We start from the raw sequence: 15,423 nt of genomic DNA on the forward strand, positions 1-15,423 counted from the left end.
GAAATGAAAGTTTATGTCTAGCTTCAGTTCATTATTTGGATTCAGATGGGCATCCTAAATCCAGCATCTCAGGGAGAATAAAAGCAATTATAACAAAGGCAAAATAAAACAGACACTTTATACTCAGGTGGGGAACTGCCAAAAATCACCTCATACATTTTTAAATGGGTTCTGCTACTATTCTAAACAGTCTCTTGCAACAAGCACCTAGCAGTTCTTTCCTTGTTAGAGTTTTCCGTTAAATGCACGTGCCCCTTTTTGGCTGGCCCTGGGGGGGCTATATCACTGATGAGTCTCAGCCTCCCTGGTGGGCTGAGACTGAAGCTCCCACCACACCTCAGAGCCCATTCCCATGTTTTCACCTGACCTGCCTCCGTCTGCAGTTCAGCAATGTCTCTGTAATTGGCTATGATTCTAATCAATTCTCCTCCTGTATCATGAAGCCATCTCCCTTTCTTCAACCTGCTCCATATGCCCTCAGCTTAGCCTACTGAATGCTTTGCTAGACACTTAGTGAAGAACCTGCTCTGTATGACCTCATTTAATCTTCAACAACCCTGTAATGGAATACATTATAATCCCCATGATACAGACAAGAAAACCAGGGTTTAGAGTAAGTGGTTGGTAAGTTGGCCAGATCCTCATGCCTAGCAAGCGATTGTTAAAACTGCTTTGACTCTGAATTCTGAACTTAGAAGACCTCTGCTCCGCCAGCTCCCATGCTTCTTTCTGCCACAGTACAAGAGCATTTCCTCAATGGGGAAGTACAGCACTAATTAATATTTGTGATTAATTAGCATATGCAAAAAAGTGAGCTGACCAGATGCTGAACTCACATCTCCCTACTTGTGCCAAAAAGTCTTTATAAATCCATGTGCTATCTTTCTTCCATCACAGACTCCCTGCATCGGGAATTTCATCCCTGTAAAGCAATCTCCCACAAACACACATAATAAGTGAGCTTTATTTCAAACAAACAAAAAACTGAGTCAAAACAGTGGCAATTTCCTATCTCTTAGAAGAAGAAAGCAAAAGAGAAGGCTTAGTCACCATCCTTCAGGTGGCAACTGCACCTTCAAGACTACTCCTTACACACAGTAAAGCTGTATTTTTTAGATTTTTCTGCATTAGTTTCACTTTCAAATGTGTTATCCTATTGCCCCCATAGTTGATTCAGTGTTGTCAAACTCCATGTCCCCATTCTATGTTGATAAAATATGGTCATGGTACCAAAAATACACTTCTATCAAAAAAAAAAAAAAAAAAAAGCTGGCCTCAGAATTTGAGGTTATTTTATTTTTGAAACTTGTCCCCAAAGCTTATTTCTTAGAGATCTGGGGGCCTCTTTTCATTTGCCTTCCAGTCAACCTCTTCAGCCTATGAACACCCCTCTTTCACAGCTGCCCACAATCTCAGCGTTGCTGCCCTTGGGGTCCTGGTGGTCCTTGGGCCCCTCCCCACGCCTGCCGCTGCAGTCACCCCCTGCCCATCGGGGCTTCTCACCCCCGGGACTGAACCTTCAACCCTCCCACTTCTGTGGCACCAGGACTTCCTGCTTGCTTCTTTCTCCTTTTTCTTCTTTATACCTGCCTTTCAGAAACTTCTTTTCAGGTCCAAAGTCAGCTAGATATTATGTAGGCTATTTTGAGGAAAGTGCCTAAAAATCTGGAGAAGGAAATGGCAACCCACTCCAGTACTCTTGCCTAGAGAATTCCGTGGACAGAGGAGCCTGGTGGGCTGCTGTCCATGGGGTCGCACAGAGTCGGACATGACTGAAGCGACTTAGCATGCATGCATGCATTGGAGAAGGAAATGGCAGCCCACTCCAGTGTTCTTGCCTGGAGAATCCCAGGGACGGAGGAGCCTGGTAGGCTGCCATCTATGGGGTCGCACAGAGTCGGGCACAACTAAAGCAACTTAGCAGCAGCAGCAGCCGCCTTAAAGTCATTACCTACCTCCTTTTTTTGATGAAGAGAGAAAAAAGGTAAGATGGGATCTTGAGGTGTGGCTGTGGTGTGGGGGGAGGGTATGGGGGCTGAGATCAGAGGGGAATTCTCATTACAACGACCCAGAAGAGGCCTCCTCACTGGCTTCCATCTTGCGTTTTTACCCCTGGAGCTGGTAGCCTATGAGCCCCCTACGGAATTATGCTACTCCTAAGCTTCCACTATTTCATATCTCATTAATCCTCTCCTCTAGTCAGACTCCAATATTACCACAACGAATCAAGCAATAGATCCCCTGTCGTCAGATGATATCTGCCACCATTAGGTAACAGAGGAAGAAGTAAAGAATATCATGGTATGTGAAACCTTAGCCAGCCTCTGAATTCTCTTGAGAGGTCATCAAACACATGGCCTATGGAGCCAGCCCCCAATGTTAAAGTCCTGGATGTCACTTACTAGCAGCATCATTTGGGAGGTTATTCAACCTTTCTGAGCCTGTTTTCTCATCTGCTAAATGGAAATGAATAATACCACTTAGCTCACTGGGCTGTTGAGAGTGTTAAATAAGATAATGCAGGCAAAGCAATATGTGCCCAGCACATGGTAGACACTCAAAGCACCTCGGATACATCAACGAACAAAAGAGGCCAATCTCTCCACACCACCTGCACCATTCTTCAAATTATTACACTGTTACTATTATGCATTTGTAAAAGACATAACAAGTAACTACAACAAAGAGACACAATCAACCAGTTTAGCCAACAACCTTTTATACTGGGGAGGGGTGAGCCTGAAACAATATAGGTTGCACCAAAGCCCAGAGATGCTAAATCAATCAATCATTTTCACCTGTCTTGCTCTCACAGTAACTTTGCACTTATTTATAACTCAAAAATTTGTCTCATCCATCTTGGCATTCTTTTCATGCATATTGTGCCCTCAAAATACCACTGCTAAAATATAATCTACTAAGGACCAAACAAAATCTTCCTGAAGTAAAAACTCAGTGAGTTTTGCTATGTGTGATTATGTATGACAAAGTCACTTCAGTTGTATGCAACTCTTTGCAACCCTACGGACTATATAGCTCACCAGGCTCCTCTGTCCATGGGATTCTCCAGGCAAGAATACTGGAGTGGATTGCCATGCCCTCATCCAGGGCATCTTACCAACCCAGGGATTGAACCCACATCTCTTACGTCTCCTGCATTGGCAGGCAGATTCTTTACCACTAGGACCATCTGGGAAGCCCTAGTTCTTGCTATAGTATAGTATAGTGTTAGTCATTCAGTTGTGTCCAACTCTCTGAGCCCACCAGGTTCCACTGTCCATAGGATTCTCCAGGCAACACTACTAGAGTGGATTGCCATGCCCTTATCCAGGCATCTTTCCAGCCTAGGGATTGAACCCACGTCTCTTATGTCTCCTGCATTGGCAAGCAGATTATTTACCACTAGTACCATCTGGGAAGCCCTAGTTCTTGCTATAGTATAGTATAGTGTTAGTCACTCAGTTGTGTCCACCTCTCTGAGCCCACCATGCTCCACTGTCCATGGAATTCTCCAGGCAAGAGTACTGGTATGGGCTGCCATTCCCTTCTCCAGGGGATCTTCCCAATCCAGGAATCGAACCCAGGTCTCCTGCATGGATTCTTTACCAGCTGAGCTACTAGGGAAGTTTTTGCTATGTGAAAGTGAAAGTCACTCAGTCATGTTCGCCTCTTTGCAACCCCATGGACTATACAGTCCATGGAACTCTCCAGGCCAGAACACTGAACTGGGTAGCCTTTCCCTTCTCCAGGGGATCTTCCCAACCCAGGGACTGAACACAAGTCCCCCACATCACAGCCGGATTCTTTATCAGTTGGGCCACAAAGGAAGCCCAAGAATACTGGAGTGGGTAGCCTATCCCTTCTCCAGCGGATCTTCCCAACCCAGGAATCCAACTGGGGTCTCCTGCATGGCAGGCAGATTCTTTACCAACTGAGCTATGAGGGAAGCAACTTTTTGCTATAGTCAGTCTATAATTTCCATTCTGTTCAAGTTTATTCCACTTCCCTTAACATGGGCTCTTTGTGGAAGTGGTTTCCTAACATCCTTACCTGTGCCTTTATCCATGCGAATGGGACAATATCTTTCTCATATGGTACTGAAGTTCCTCCAGTTAGTACTTTCCACTTGACCTTTCCTAGACTGAATAAAGGAAGCTCCTAAACAGACATGAGTCGTCTCCGCCTGCTGCCAACAGATGGCGATAGGGATCATGCAAGGTTATTTCACTCTGTTAAGCCCTGCGCCCTGATGGTTCTCCACTTGCCAAGTTGCGGGCTTACGGTGTCTGCGCTAGGTTTTGAGGCGTTTGCAAACATCATTAACCCCACAAGATGTCTTTTAAGTACAAAACTGAAGGCAGTTTTGAAAATGATGTTAAGAAGTATAAAATGACAATGCAGAAGTAGAAACACTTTAAGAAACCTAAAGTGATACAAAACAAATACCATATCTGTGAAATGAATCATTCTAAGATGATATGAATGACTAAGATATGAATGATATGATGTGAATGACTGCAAAGACACTATGTATGTGAAAATAACTGTACTTAAGCAATAAGCAGTAACCATTGTATAAAGCAAGGAAAAATAACTAAGCGAAAAATCTAAAAACAAAACATAACTACAGACAAAACACTTTTTCTGCAGTTAGAGGGGAAGCATCAGTGTCAGAGGATAATTACTTTATCATGTGACAATTAATCTAATATTAATGCAGCAGAGACTACAATTTATTTGTGGCCTTACGGCAGTGGTTCCCAGCCTTAACTGCACACTAGAATGACCTGGGGAGCTTTTAAAATTCCTGAAGCCCAGACTGTGCCCCAGAACCTCTAGGCGTAGGACTCAGGCACTGGTTGTGCAGAAAGCTCTTAGGAAATTCCAAGGTGCAGACAAGGTTAAGAACCACCACCTTTCAAAGCTCAGCCTGGGGAAAAACACAGATGTGACTGGTTCTATGGATTAAAATCCATTCACATGGGCAGATCGATGTGTGTTGAGCCTGGACACCTTAGCAAGAAGTACTTCTGTATCTCCAAGGAGATAAATTACCTGCCTCAAGGGATTCTGCTTTTTAGATTCCAGAAACTGGTATGGGGAAAGAAAGGATATTATCAAGGAAGAATAGAGCACACCTTTTTTAAAGTTTGGAAGGAGCTATTCATTCATGTATTTGAAAAAAATAAATCACCGAGCTACCAGCTTCAACATCTCTTAGCCATTTCGGTAAATTCATTTACAAACAAATGGACACACAAGCTGTTCAAAACAGAAGGAGCTGCTAGACACAAGCACCTTGCCCTCACTTTAATCTCCAGTTAGACTAGTTCCTGGACCATCCCCTCACCCAGTGCATTCTGGTTACCCTCCATCTTTCATAACCAGATTTGGCATGTAAACAAATGGATCATTTAGTTCTCATACACAGCCCTCAGGCTCTTCTCACCACGACCCCCTTTTACCTTGTCCGCCATTATCATCGAGGAGCCCCCGTGGATGCCCAGGATGGGGGTGAGAGTCTGGGCTGAAATGAAGTCAAGGATCTGGGCAATGGCTTCCTGGTCCGTGTCGTCAGCAAACACCACCCCCTGGATCTTCCGGTCGGACATGAGATCGCAGATGCGGGTTATGATGCTCTTTGGGTCCGTCTCGTTCATGGCCACCAGCTCCACGCGGGGCACCACGGAGAGATGGTGGAAATCATCTTTCTCGTGGGCGTCCTTGATGGCCACCTCGTCTGAAGTGCCCACGAGGATGACAGCAATGCCGATGCTGGGTGGGCTCTTCTGAGAACGAGCTCTGCTGCCGGACACGGCCAGGACAGCCAGCACCAACCAGAACTTGGGGGAACAGCACTCCGCTCTGGGCTTCATCTTCAACTCGTCGACTCCCTGGAAACACACACACACACACAGAGGTTAAATTAAAACCCACACTGTCTGGGGAGAGGCTGGATACTCCAAGTCAAGGAACTTATCTCCTTTTCCTGATCCTCAAACCCAACTTTTATCTTCTAGCTTGGTTTCTTATCTCTCATGTTTGAGCAGCAGAGTAAGAGGGGAAAAAAAAAAAACTTTCCCAAAGCATCAGAAATCCTTGAGCAAGACAGTAAGAGATGCTATTGCTCTAGCCATCATCAGCAGACAGGCAGCGACAAGCCATGGAAAGAGGATGCAAGTGGTCCAGGCAATCATGCCAAGTACACCAACATAGGATTCTCCAAAAAGGGGTCTAACTGTTGTGAGATCCCTGGTACCCCAGTCACAACCCATCCTTTAATGGCTCTTGAGGCCAAAGGATGGCAAAGGCCAGGCAGCAAATTAGCAGCAAAATGGGCTCAGCAGAGGCTACCAACAAAACATGACCTGGAGCAGCCAGATATAGGAAGCTGCAAACACTGAAGCCCCCATCCTTGCTACCTGTACTTCGTATTCACCCCAAAGAGGAAAAGAGCCTGCAGATTCTTCAGCAACCCATCTGGCTCTTATTACTAAATGAAAAACAACCCATACATGGGCAGTACTTTTAAAAAACATCTCCTTTGATCCTTACAATAACCCAGCAGGGGGAAAATAAGAAAAACATTATTATCACCATTTTATGGATGTTGAAGCAAAGCCTAAGAAGTCCAAGACCGTGAACCAATTAAGTGAAATGAACAACCCAGATCTTCCAGCTTTCAGGCCAGTTTACATCACACTGCCTCTTACATCATCAGTTATTATGAGGATAGTTTTATTCCCATTTGATTATGCATTGAAGTATGGTGATTTTGACAAATGCTATTAAATTACTGGTAGAGTCTCCTTCCTGAAATGACCGACTTCATGTCTGCATACGATTCATCACCTTTTACCTTTTACAACGCGCTCCTACCTTTTTACTTTCACATATACCCCTAAATATTAAACTCGGCACCAGACGAGGGTGCAGCTCTCCGCAGAGACGTATAATCATTTGTTATGCATCCATGATGTGCTAGGCACCTTATTAAGCATGTCTTCCCATGCAATCTCTTTTGCTGCTAAGTCGCTTCAGTCGTGTCCAACTCTGTGTGACCCCATAGACAGCAGCCCACCAGGCTCCCCCATCCCTGGGATTCTCCAGGCAAGAACACTGCAGTGGGTTGCCATTTCCTTCTGCAATGCATGAAAGTGAAAAGTGAAAGTGAAGTCGCTCAGTCGTGTCCGACTCTTAGCGACCCCATGGACTGCAGCCCACCAGGCTCCTCCGTCCATGGGATTTTCCAGGCAAGAGTACTGGAGTGGGGTGCCACTGCCTTCTCCATTGGTCTTCCTAGAAACCCAATAAACTTTTATCCCCACTTTTCAAATGGAGAATCTGAAGCTCAAAACACTTATGTGATATTGTCAAGGTCAATAATATTACAACAGCATGCCAATACATACACATAGCATCTGTATACTCCAAGGAAACAGTCTACAAAATGCACCCCAAACCAAAACTAGGGTTTTCATTCTTCTCCAAAGAGAGAGATGTGTAATCAAGGATGAAAATGCTGCTTCATATCTCCTGCTTCTTTGGAGTGGGGGGAGGAGAAGTAAGATATTAAGAATCTAAAAGCTTTGAGAGTCTAGCTAACAAAAAGAAAACAATAATGATGAGGGTGTTGAGCAAAGAAAGATAAGGCAGTATTCAGGCAGAGCAGACTGGCTGCAAAGAGCATTAATGATTTGGGGCTAAGATGCTGGGGACATTTTGTGGCTGAAGAAGCACAAAATCCAACCCAGGTCTTGGCAGAAAACATTCTGGAACCCTGGCTGTCGTGGTCATCCTCCCACACTGCCAAGAAGGTGCCTTGTATCGATGGCCTTGTCTCTCGCACGCGCGAATAAGATGAGCGGCTCAGTGGTACACATCTGAGCAAAGTTTGCTCCTGATGGCTTCCTTGGCTATGTCACTGTGGAAACAGGGAATGACGACGAGGCCCTGGCAAACGGTGTGCTGAACTGTCCCCAGCAGGGCAGGGCAGCCGAGGCCTGAATTCTCCATCCCCGAGCTCCCAGCCAAGCAGCACTACTTAGAGTCCAGCAGCACCGAATTCTCAAAAGAAGACAGATGGGTTTAGCATCTCAAAGAGCTATTGGCATCACATCTGTTACATTTCAAGGACTGACTCTCAAGGAGAACCAAAAGATTTAGAAGTTGGCAAAAGTAGCAACTAACTTCATTCCAGTGGGGTTCTAATCCTACCATCATCAGTCACTACATCAGATCCTTTCACACTGAAAAGTGGTCCACTCTGTCATGACAGTTTATTAACTTTAATGCACTTCCCTCTCCCATTCTGATGTTTTATTTGCTCTCTTAAAGACACCTCTTACATTCCTCTATTTCTTCTCACACAATATATTACACTTTGTTATGCGATGGTGACTGGTGACACTCGAAGAATAGACTCTGGTTTTACTGAGCGTCTCTTTTATACTCAGGATCTAGCAAAGCACTTACAAAGCAATACATTATGGAAGATACCAGTAACAGAGGGACTGCGAGACAAACAAAGAAGTGCCGTGAATACAAACTCAATTTCACACATTAGAAGGGGGTTGGGGGAGAGAAAGCTTGTAGTCCAAGATAAGCAAATTGGTTTTTCTCCCTTCCACCCACAGATCATGGTCAGTCTTCAGGAACCTGCTTTATGAAGCGGCAGCCCCCTCCTCTGTACTGCACTCCCCCTCCCCCAGGAGAACTGAGCATCCTGTCTCTTGGGCTCTTGCCATGGCCTATGCGTGTCTATCTAAATACCTATTACGGTGCATTAGGGTTATGTGATGATGCATCTGCCTATCTTCACTGCTTGGTCATCTCCTGGCGGGCACGAACCTTTTCAGTTCAGTAAACAGTTATTAGGCCCCTCCTCCCTAGCAAACATTGTTCCCGTCGTCAGGGAGGCAATGGAGGCAGGTTCTAACCTCCAGGACCACAGTCTAGAAGAAGACAGAGACGCACGAGAAAACCTCACCTTTTTTTGCAGTTCCTGGGGCCTAGCAGGGCCTTGGATACAACAAGAAAGGACTGAACCACTGAGTTCCTACCATTATGAAACTATCAATATTTGGCCATTTTTTACCTGTATTAGTAACCTATTTTACATATTATATATTTACAGTAACACTTTACCTATAATCTACCCTATGCCAGGCACTATAATTGCCAGGTAATTTTCATGGATTATTAAATCACATATAAAAATTATATAATTTTCCCCTACATTAGCTTCCCCGATGGTTCAGTAGGTAAAGAATCCATCTGCAATGCAGGAGACACAGGAGATGTGGGTTCAATCCCTGGGTGGGAAAGATCCCCTGGAGAAGGAAAAGGCAACCAGCTCTAGTATTCCTGCTGGAAAATTCCATGGACAGAGGGACCCGGTGGGCTACAGTCATGGGGTCACAAAGAATCGGACACAATTGAGCACATGGCACATGCACAAATCAGGAAACTGCGCTTCTGAGAAAGGGGTCAAGTACACGAACAGGATCACACAGCTAATAAGGGATGGCATCAAGTTTCAAACCAAAGTTTGTCTCCAAAACCTTTGCTCTTTCCATCCTGCTGCCTCTCAGTATGTGTGTAAATTAATGAATAAATAAACAAATTCACTAACCAAAACAAGCTGTGTTCTCATACCAGTTCCACATTAATTAAGTACCTGAGGATGGGCAAGTCCTCATCACTGTCTCTATTTCCTCACATGTGAAATTTGGATAATATACCTAACCTAAATACCTGAAAGAGTTTTTGGTGAGGATCAAATGGTCATATGCAGCTGGAAGTGCTTTGAAGAATATAAAATGCTCTATAGATGCAAAGGATGTTACCTTTCAGCTTCTGTAGAAGTTGTTCAAGGAACCTGGCTATTTATGAAAGCACCAGGTCAGCATATGGAAAGTGGGGGGTGAGATGGCTGGCAGAACCTGAGCGGAAAGCTAAGAGGAGCCTCCCAGTGGGGACAGGAGGGGTGGTAGGAGATACGAGTTCCCTGATGTTCTAACTCTCTGAAGACGATGTCACTTACTGGCTTGAGGGTAGCAGCACACTCCCCAGACAGCTTACCAGTCAAGTGTAGCAGAATTCAAGTGTCATTCGGGCCAGGGACAGTAATGGGGATCAGTGAAGCTCAGCATCCCCTCAAATGATGCTGTCAACTCAGACACGAGGGTTCACAAGCACAAACAGCAAAGCAGCAGGATTAGAGGGTTAGCTGTTCACCTCCCGGTCCTCCACCTCCTTGTGGCTCGAGGTGAGTGGCCCTTAGATTTACAGCAAGCAGAAGACCGCGGCAGCTTGCGTTGATGTCTATGAGCGGAGCCGGGTAACTCTAACAAGAGCCAGTCTACACTTTGCCCACAGTGGACTCCAAGGGAAGACATACTTGAGTGAGAAGCTGGATCAATCCTGTCCTCAGAGAGAACTGAGTCCTAGGGCAACCCCAACAGGAAGGATAAAATGTGATTTAATAAATGATTAAGTCAAATTCTCCAAGTACCATCCTTAATGCAGTCAGGACAGTGTTCGGAGTGACCCAATTAAGGCGACTGTGATTAGAATATGACAGACAGTGAATAAATTGAAGATTAAAAGTGCCAGAACCATGCATCAGGTCCAGTTTACTGAGATACCAACAAAGACAGAAAGCTAAGATGCACAGGCCTTAAAATCTGTTACACAGGAGAAGGCAGGGGGAAAGCAGTCTCACACAGTATAAGTCAAGTGAAATATAAACAAGTATAACCTTTATGGAGGGCTGTGAGAATGTCCATCAAAATTTTAATATCAAGACAAAATAAAATTGAAGATGAAAATATCAAAAGTGACAATGAGAGATGTCACATACTAGGTCCAAGAAGATACCATCATCATGAATATATATGAATCTAAAAATAAAGGTATAACATGTATAAAGCAGCAACTAAAATTACACTAAGGATAACAGACACATTCAACAGAGAAATGTAAATAAGACAAACGATCAAAAAAATAAACACCAAACCAAAACAATCCAAAGAATAAGTAATCAGCTTGAACTATTTCAGGTATCTAGCAATATATATACAACAAAGAATATATATTTTTAAGCACATGAAAAATATTAACTGTACAAACGTGCCTCAGTATATTCCAAAGAATTAATATGAATGACTGGCAGTTTCTATAATGTGATTAAATTTACAAATAAAATTTTAAAGGTAGCTAAAGATATCACACATCCAAAATTTTTTTTTAATTTATTTATTTGGCTGCACTGGGTCTTAGTTGTGGCACCTGGGTCCACTGCATTGGAAGCACGGAGTCTTAGCCACTGGACTACCAAGGAAGTCCCACATCCAAAACTTTTTAAAAACAATAATAAATAACACTAAGGTTATGGAGGAAATCATAACAGAAATGAAAAATCCTTTGACTAGAATGACAATGAAAATAATAAATATCAAAATTTCTAGAGCATAACTGAAACAGTTTAGAGAGAAATCTATACCTTTAAATTCATTTTTAAGAAAATAAAATATAATTAATTATAATTAAAATTTCCCTTATTGAACAATGAACAGAGTCAACCCCAAGAAGGAACTGAATAAGAAAAGATAAGAAAGGAATCAATAAGATAGAAAGCAAGGAAAAAACAAAACCATAAGCTGATCCTTTAAACACTACATTAGACAAAATTCTGACAAGATCAGAGAAGCGGAAGAGAAAATGCAAATGAAACTGAAAAAGAATCAATAGCAATATATACAATAAACATTTTAAGATAACAAAAGAATATTATGAAAGCTAGCTGCTTTTAAAGTTAATGCATAAAATCTAATTTTAAAAAGCAAAAAGATGTTCAAAACAATGTAGGAAATTTGAATATAATAATAATCACTAAAGAAAATAAAATGGTTATCAAAGGTCCCCAATCCAAATCCACCAAATACACTCACCCCACCTTTGCCAAAACAAAAGGAAATAAAATAGGTACATATGAAAGAAATGAGCCTTGTTCATACAAGTTGAACAAAAAGAGAAAGAAGAAAAGTTTAAATATAAATCCAGATAATTATAGTACAAGAAAAGATTATCATAGGTCTCTTTCACTTATGAACATAAAGGCAAAAAAATCCTAAACAAAATATTAGCTAACAAAACAAATAATATATTTAATAATAGTAATAATAATATTCAAGTGTGGTTTACACAAGGAATGCAGGGATGGTTTAATGTCAGAATATAAATCAAAAATAATTACCACATTAATGGACCAAAGGAGACATTTAAATTAATATCTCAAAAAATGAAGACATTTGATTAAGGGCAACACCTATTTATGAATACATGTTAGAATATTTTCTTAACTTTTTGATGACAGGAAATAAAGGAGATCATCAGTCTACCTGTAGAGTATATACCCAAAACTTTTTTAAAATTTATTTTTAATTGGGGGAAAAAAGTGAAAGTGAAAGTTGCTCAGTTGTGTCCGACTCTTTGTGGCCCCAAGGACTATACAGTCCATGGAATTTTCCAGGCCAGAATACTGGAGTAGCCTTTCCCTTCTCCTCAATTGGAAGATAATTGCTTTATGCTGCTGTGTTGGTTTCACAACATGAATCAGCTGTAAGTACACATATATCCACTTCCTCTTGAGCCTCTCTCCTACCTCCCCATCCTACTCCTCCAAAATCTCTTAAACAAATTTTTTTTTTTACAATGAGAAAAAGGCAAGGTTAGTGCTATCATTGTTTATTGAGCATCCTGGTAAATAAGTCAAGAAAACAGAAGTTTTAAGACTAGAAAAGATAGAGAAAAATAGCAGTATAAGATAATATGGTTATCTGGGCAGAAAATCCAACAGAATTTTAAAACTATTAACATGGGGAGAATGAGATTGCTAGATAAACACTATTCGGAGAAAACACCAATAGCTCTTTTAACCAACCAGAAAATGTTAACAGTCATAACAGCAAAAACAACTATAAATTATTTAGGAATTAACAAAAAATGCACAAGACCTCTGCAGAGAAAAGCTGAAACTCTTATTAAAGGATATGAAAGAAGTTCTGAACAATGCAATCATACACCACATTCACAGAGGGGATAACATAATATTTAGAGAGTTCTATTTTCTTTCAAATTAATCCATAACTTCAAGGCAATTCCTATCAAAATAACAGCAGGATTTTTAAAGGAATTTTATTATCTTATTCTAAGAGATATACACAAGAATAAAGGTACATAGAGAACAAATTAACTAAGCAAGACATTCTTATCTGAACCAATAATGAAAGTGTGCCATAAACAGAGAAGTATGATTAACTTAACACTGCAGAACAGATCCAAAATTTTTTTTTAAATTTTATTAAGAACATTTTTTAAATGTTTATATTCCAAGTCAATTTTGGGTTTTAAGTTATACTTCCTAAATTCAAATTTGTAGGAGCAGAGCAAATGTTGAACCAAAGAGGTGCTTTTGAGTCAGAATAATAGCTTAGGCAAATGTGTTCACCAATCATCTGAAGCAAAAAGTATAACTGATGTCACGCGTCTACTACCCAGTGCCATTCTGAAGTCAAATGCCATCTACATATTCAGGGCATTTGGAAACCCAATTTCAATCCTCCAGATGCATTCAAGATCTGCTAAACATATCTAAGTTTCATCTCAATCTGTAGTAATAACATATAAAAGGTGGTGCAGGGGTAAAGAATCTGCCCGCCAAGCTGGAGACACGAGTTCAATTCCTGGGTCGGGAAGATCCCCTGGAGAAGCAAATGGCAACCCACTCCAGTATTCTGGCCTGGATAATCCCATGGACAGAGGAGCCTAGTGGGCTATAGTTCACAGGGTTGCAAAGAGTCGGACACGACTGGGTGACTGAGCATGCACACGCTTTTAATTTTAGTGTACTCAGAACCTACAACTTCTCTCTCTATTGTCATCTTGATCCTTTTCATACTGTCATTATCATCCAAACTCTTGGAGCTTCTGAGTTCCCTTGCCCCTGCTCTTTGTTCAAAAGGAACAAAGAAAGCCTGGTAGTCTGGAGTTTGGGGGGCTGAGACTGTGCCTATGAAATGAACGACAAAATAAAAGTCTACCTGTACACCCTATAAACATGCCGAACCCAATTTTAATGTAGTGACCGACGTGGTAACAACAGTTTAATGGTCCTGCTGGGGTATTTAGCTAATCTAAAAACACTTCTGTGCAGAGCTAATCTCAAATCCATTTCAACATACCATACCCACAACCAATGATGTAAATATAAAAATCAAAGAAAAGAGAGCCTTAGTTAAATCACTTCTGGGAAAGGACTCGATCAGGGAAGAGCCGGATTGATGGGAGAGAGGAAAATGATACAGGTAAAGTTTATCTAAACTACGAAACTATGGAGTAGATGGCTCCATCAAGTCCTCCTACAAAACGCAGGAAAGGATGTCCTTCCAAAGACCACCAGTCCCCAAGACCCTATGAGAAGGTGGTCCCCACACTGGAAAGGGCCAGTTTGGCATGAATTCCTCGGCAGGGAAATTTGTTTTCCTAGGACTTCTGTCACCGAAGAGCCTTCTTGTTCTTACTCAATCTAAGCAGACATACCACCTCAGCCTTCTTCTATTAATACAACCTACCACCTTGTTCTGCAATACTTTAGTAGATAAATCCTGTTTTTTCCTTCTGTATGCTCAAAGCAGAAGTATCACTTCTGTCACCCAAGTTCTTGACATAAGAGTTGAACAGGCAACTAATAAAGGATTATAAGTCACTTTTCAGGTGTGCATTTTCATAAGAATTTGTAATACAAACATAGATGATAATCATAGATGATGATCGATACTCTCACCAGCAACAGCCAGTCATAGGTTTTTTTCTCTTTAATATTCTGCAAGAACAGACACCAAAATTGTTCAAAATTTCTCTTGTAACATCCACACACAGTTCTTAATTATAATTAATTTATATGCCTCCAAGGACAGTGTGGGCAGCCTTGGTGAAATCCAAACCTTTTGAAACCTGATTCTGATTATTACCATTTGGCAGCAGATTAGGGCAATTGCATGTATTGGTTTAACAGCAAAACAGCATTTTCAAGTGTTAATAAAAATTATTGACTTGTCACTGATTATTAAGAGGGGTGATGAGCAGTAAAAATGGGTGATGGATGATAAGAACAACAATCATGGGAACAGGGTAGCAGGAAAAATATCTGTGGGAAAGGAGGTCAAAGTAAGACATTGGGAAGATAACAGTGAACCAGGAATGGGGCAAGGACCACGAGAACTTTATGCATTCACCCAGAAAACACTGGTATTCTGAGCTAAAGAAAACAGCCTATGCTAAAACAGACTTAAAAATGGGGTGTTAAGAAGGGCCATTTCCAAGTGTCCCTTATGATCACTCTACTGCCTAAGTATATCC

The 15,423-nt window shown here is 41.7% G+C and overlaps 1 protein-coding gene across 1 annotated transcript in view; it reads right to left on the reverse strand.

The window, feature by feature from the left end:
- The window catches only part of GRIN2B (glutamate ionotropic receptor NMDA type subunit 2B), a 482,648-nt gene that overhangs the window by 333,911 nt on the left and 133,314 nt on the right, over positions 1 to 15,423 (reverse strand). The window contains exon 4 of the mRNA XM_043441483.1: positions 5,466 to 5,894. Coding sequence (XP_043297418.1) covers positions 5,466 to 5,876 — 411 coding nt within the window. The 5' untranslated portion in view covers positions 5,877 to 5,894. The remainder of the gene's footprint in view (positions 1 to 5,465; positions 5,895 to 15,423) is intronic.

The sequence above is a fragment of the Cervus canadensis genome, chromosome 21 (assembly GCF_019320065.1).
Source record: "Cervus canadensis isolate Bull #8, Minnesota chromosome 21, ASM1932006v1, whole genome shotgun sequence".
Lineage (NCBI taxonomy): Eukaryota > Metazoa > Chordata > Mammalia > Artiodactyla > Cervidae > Cervus > Cervus canadensis.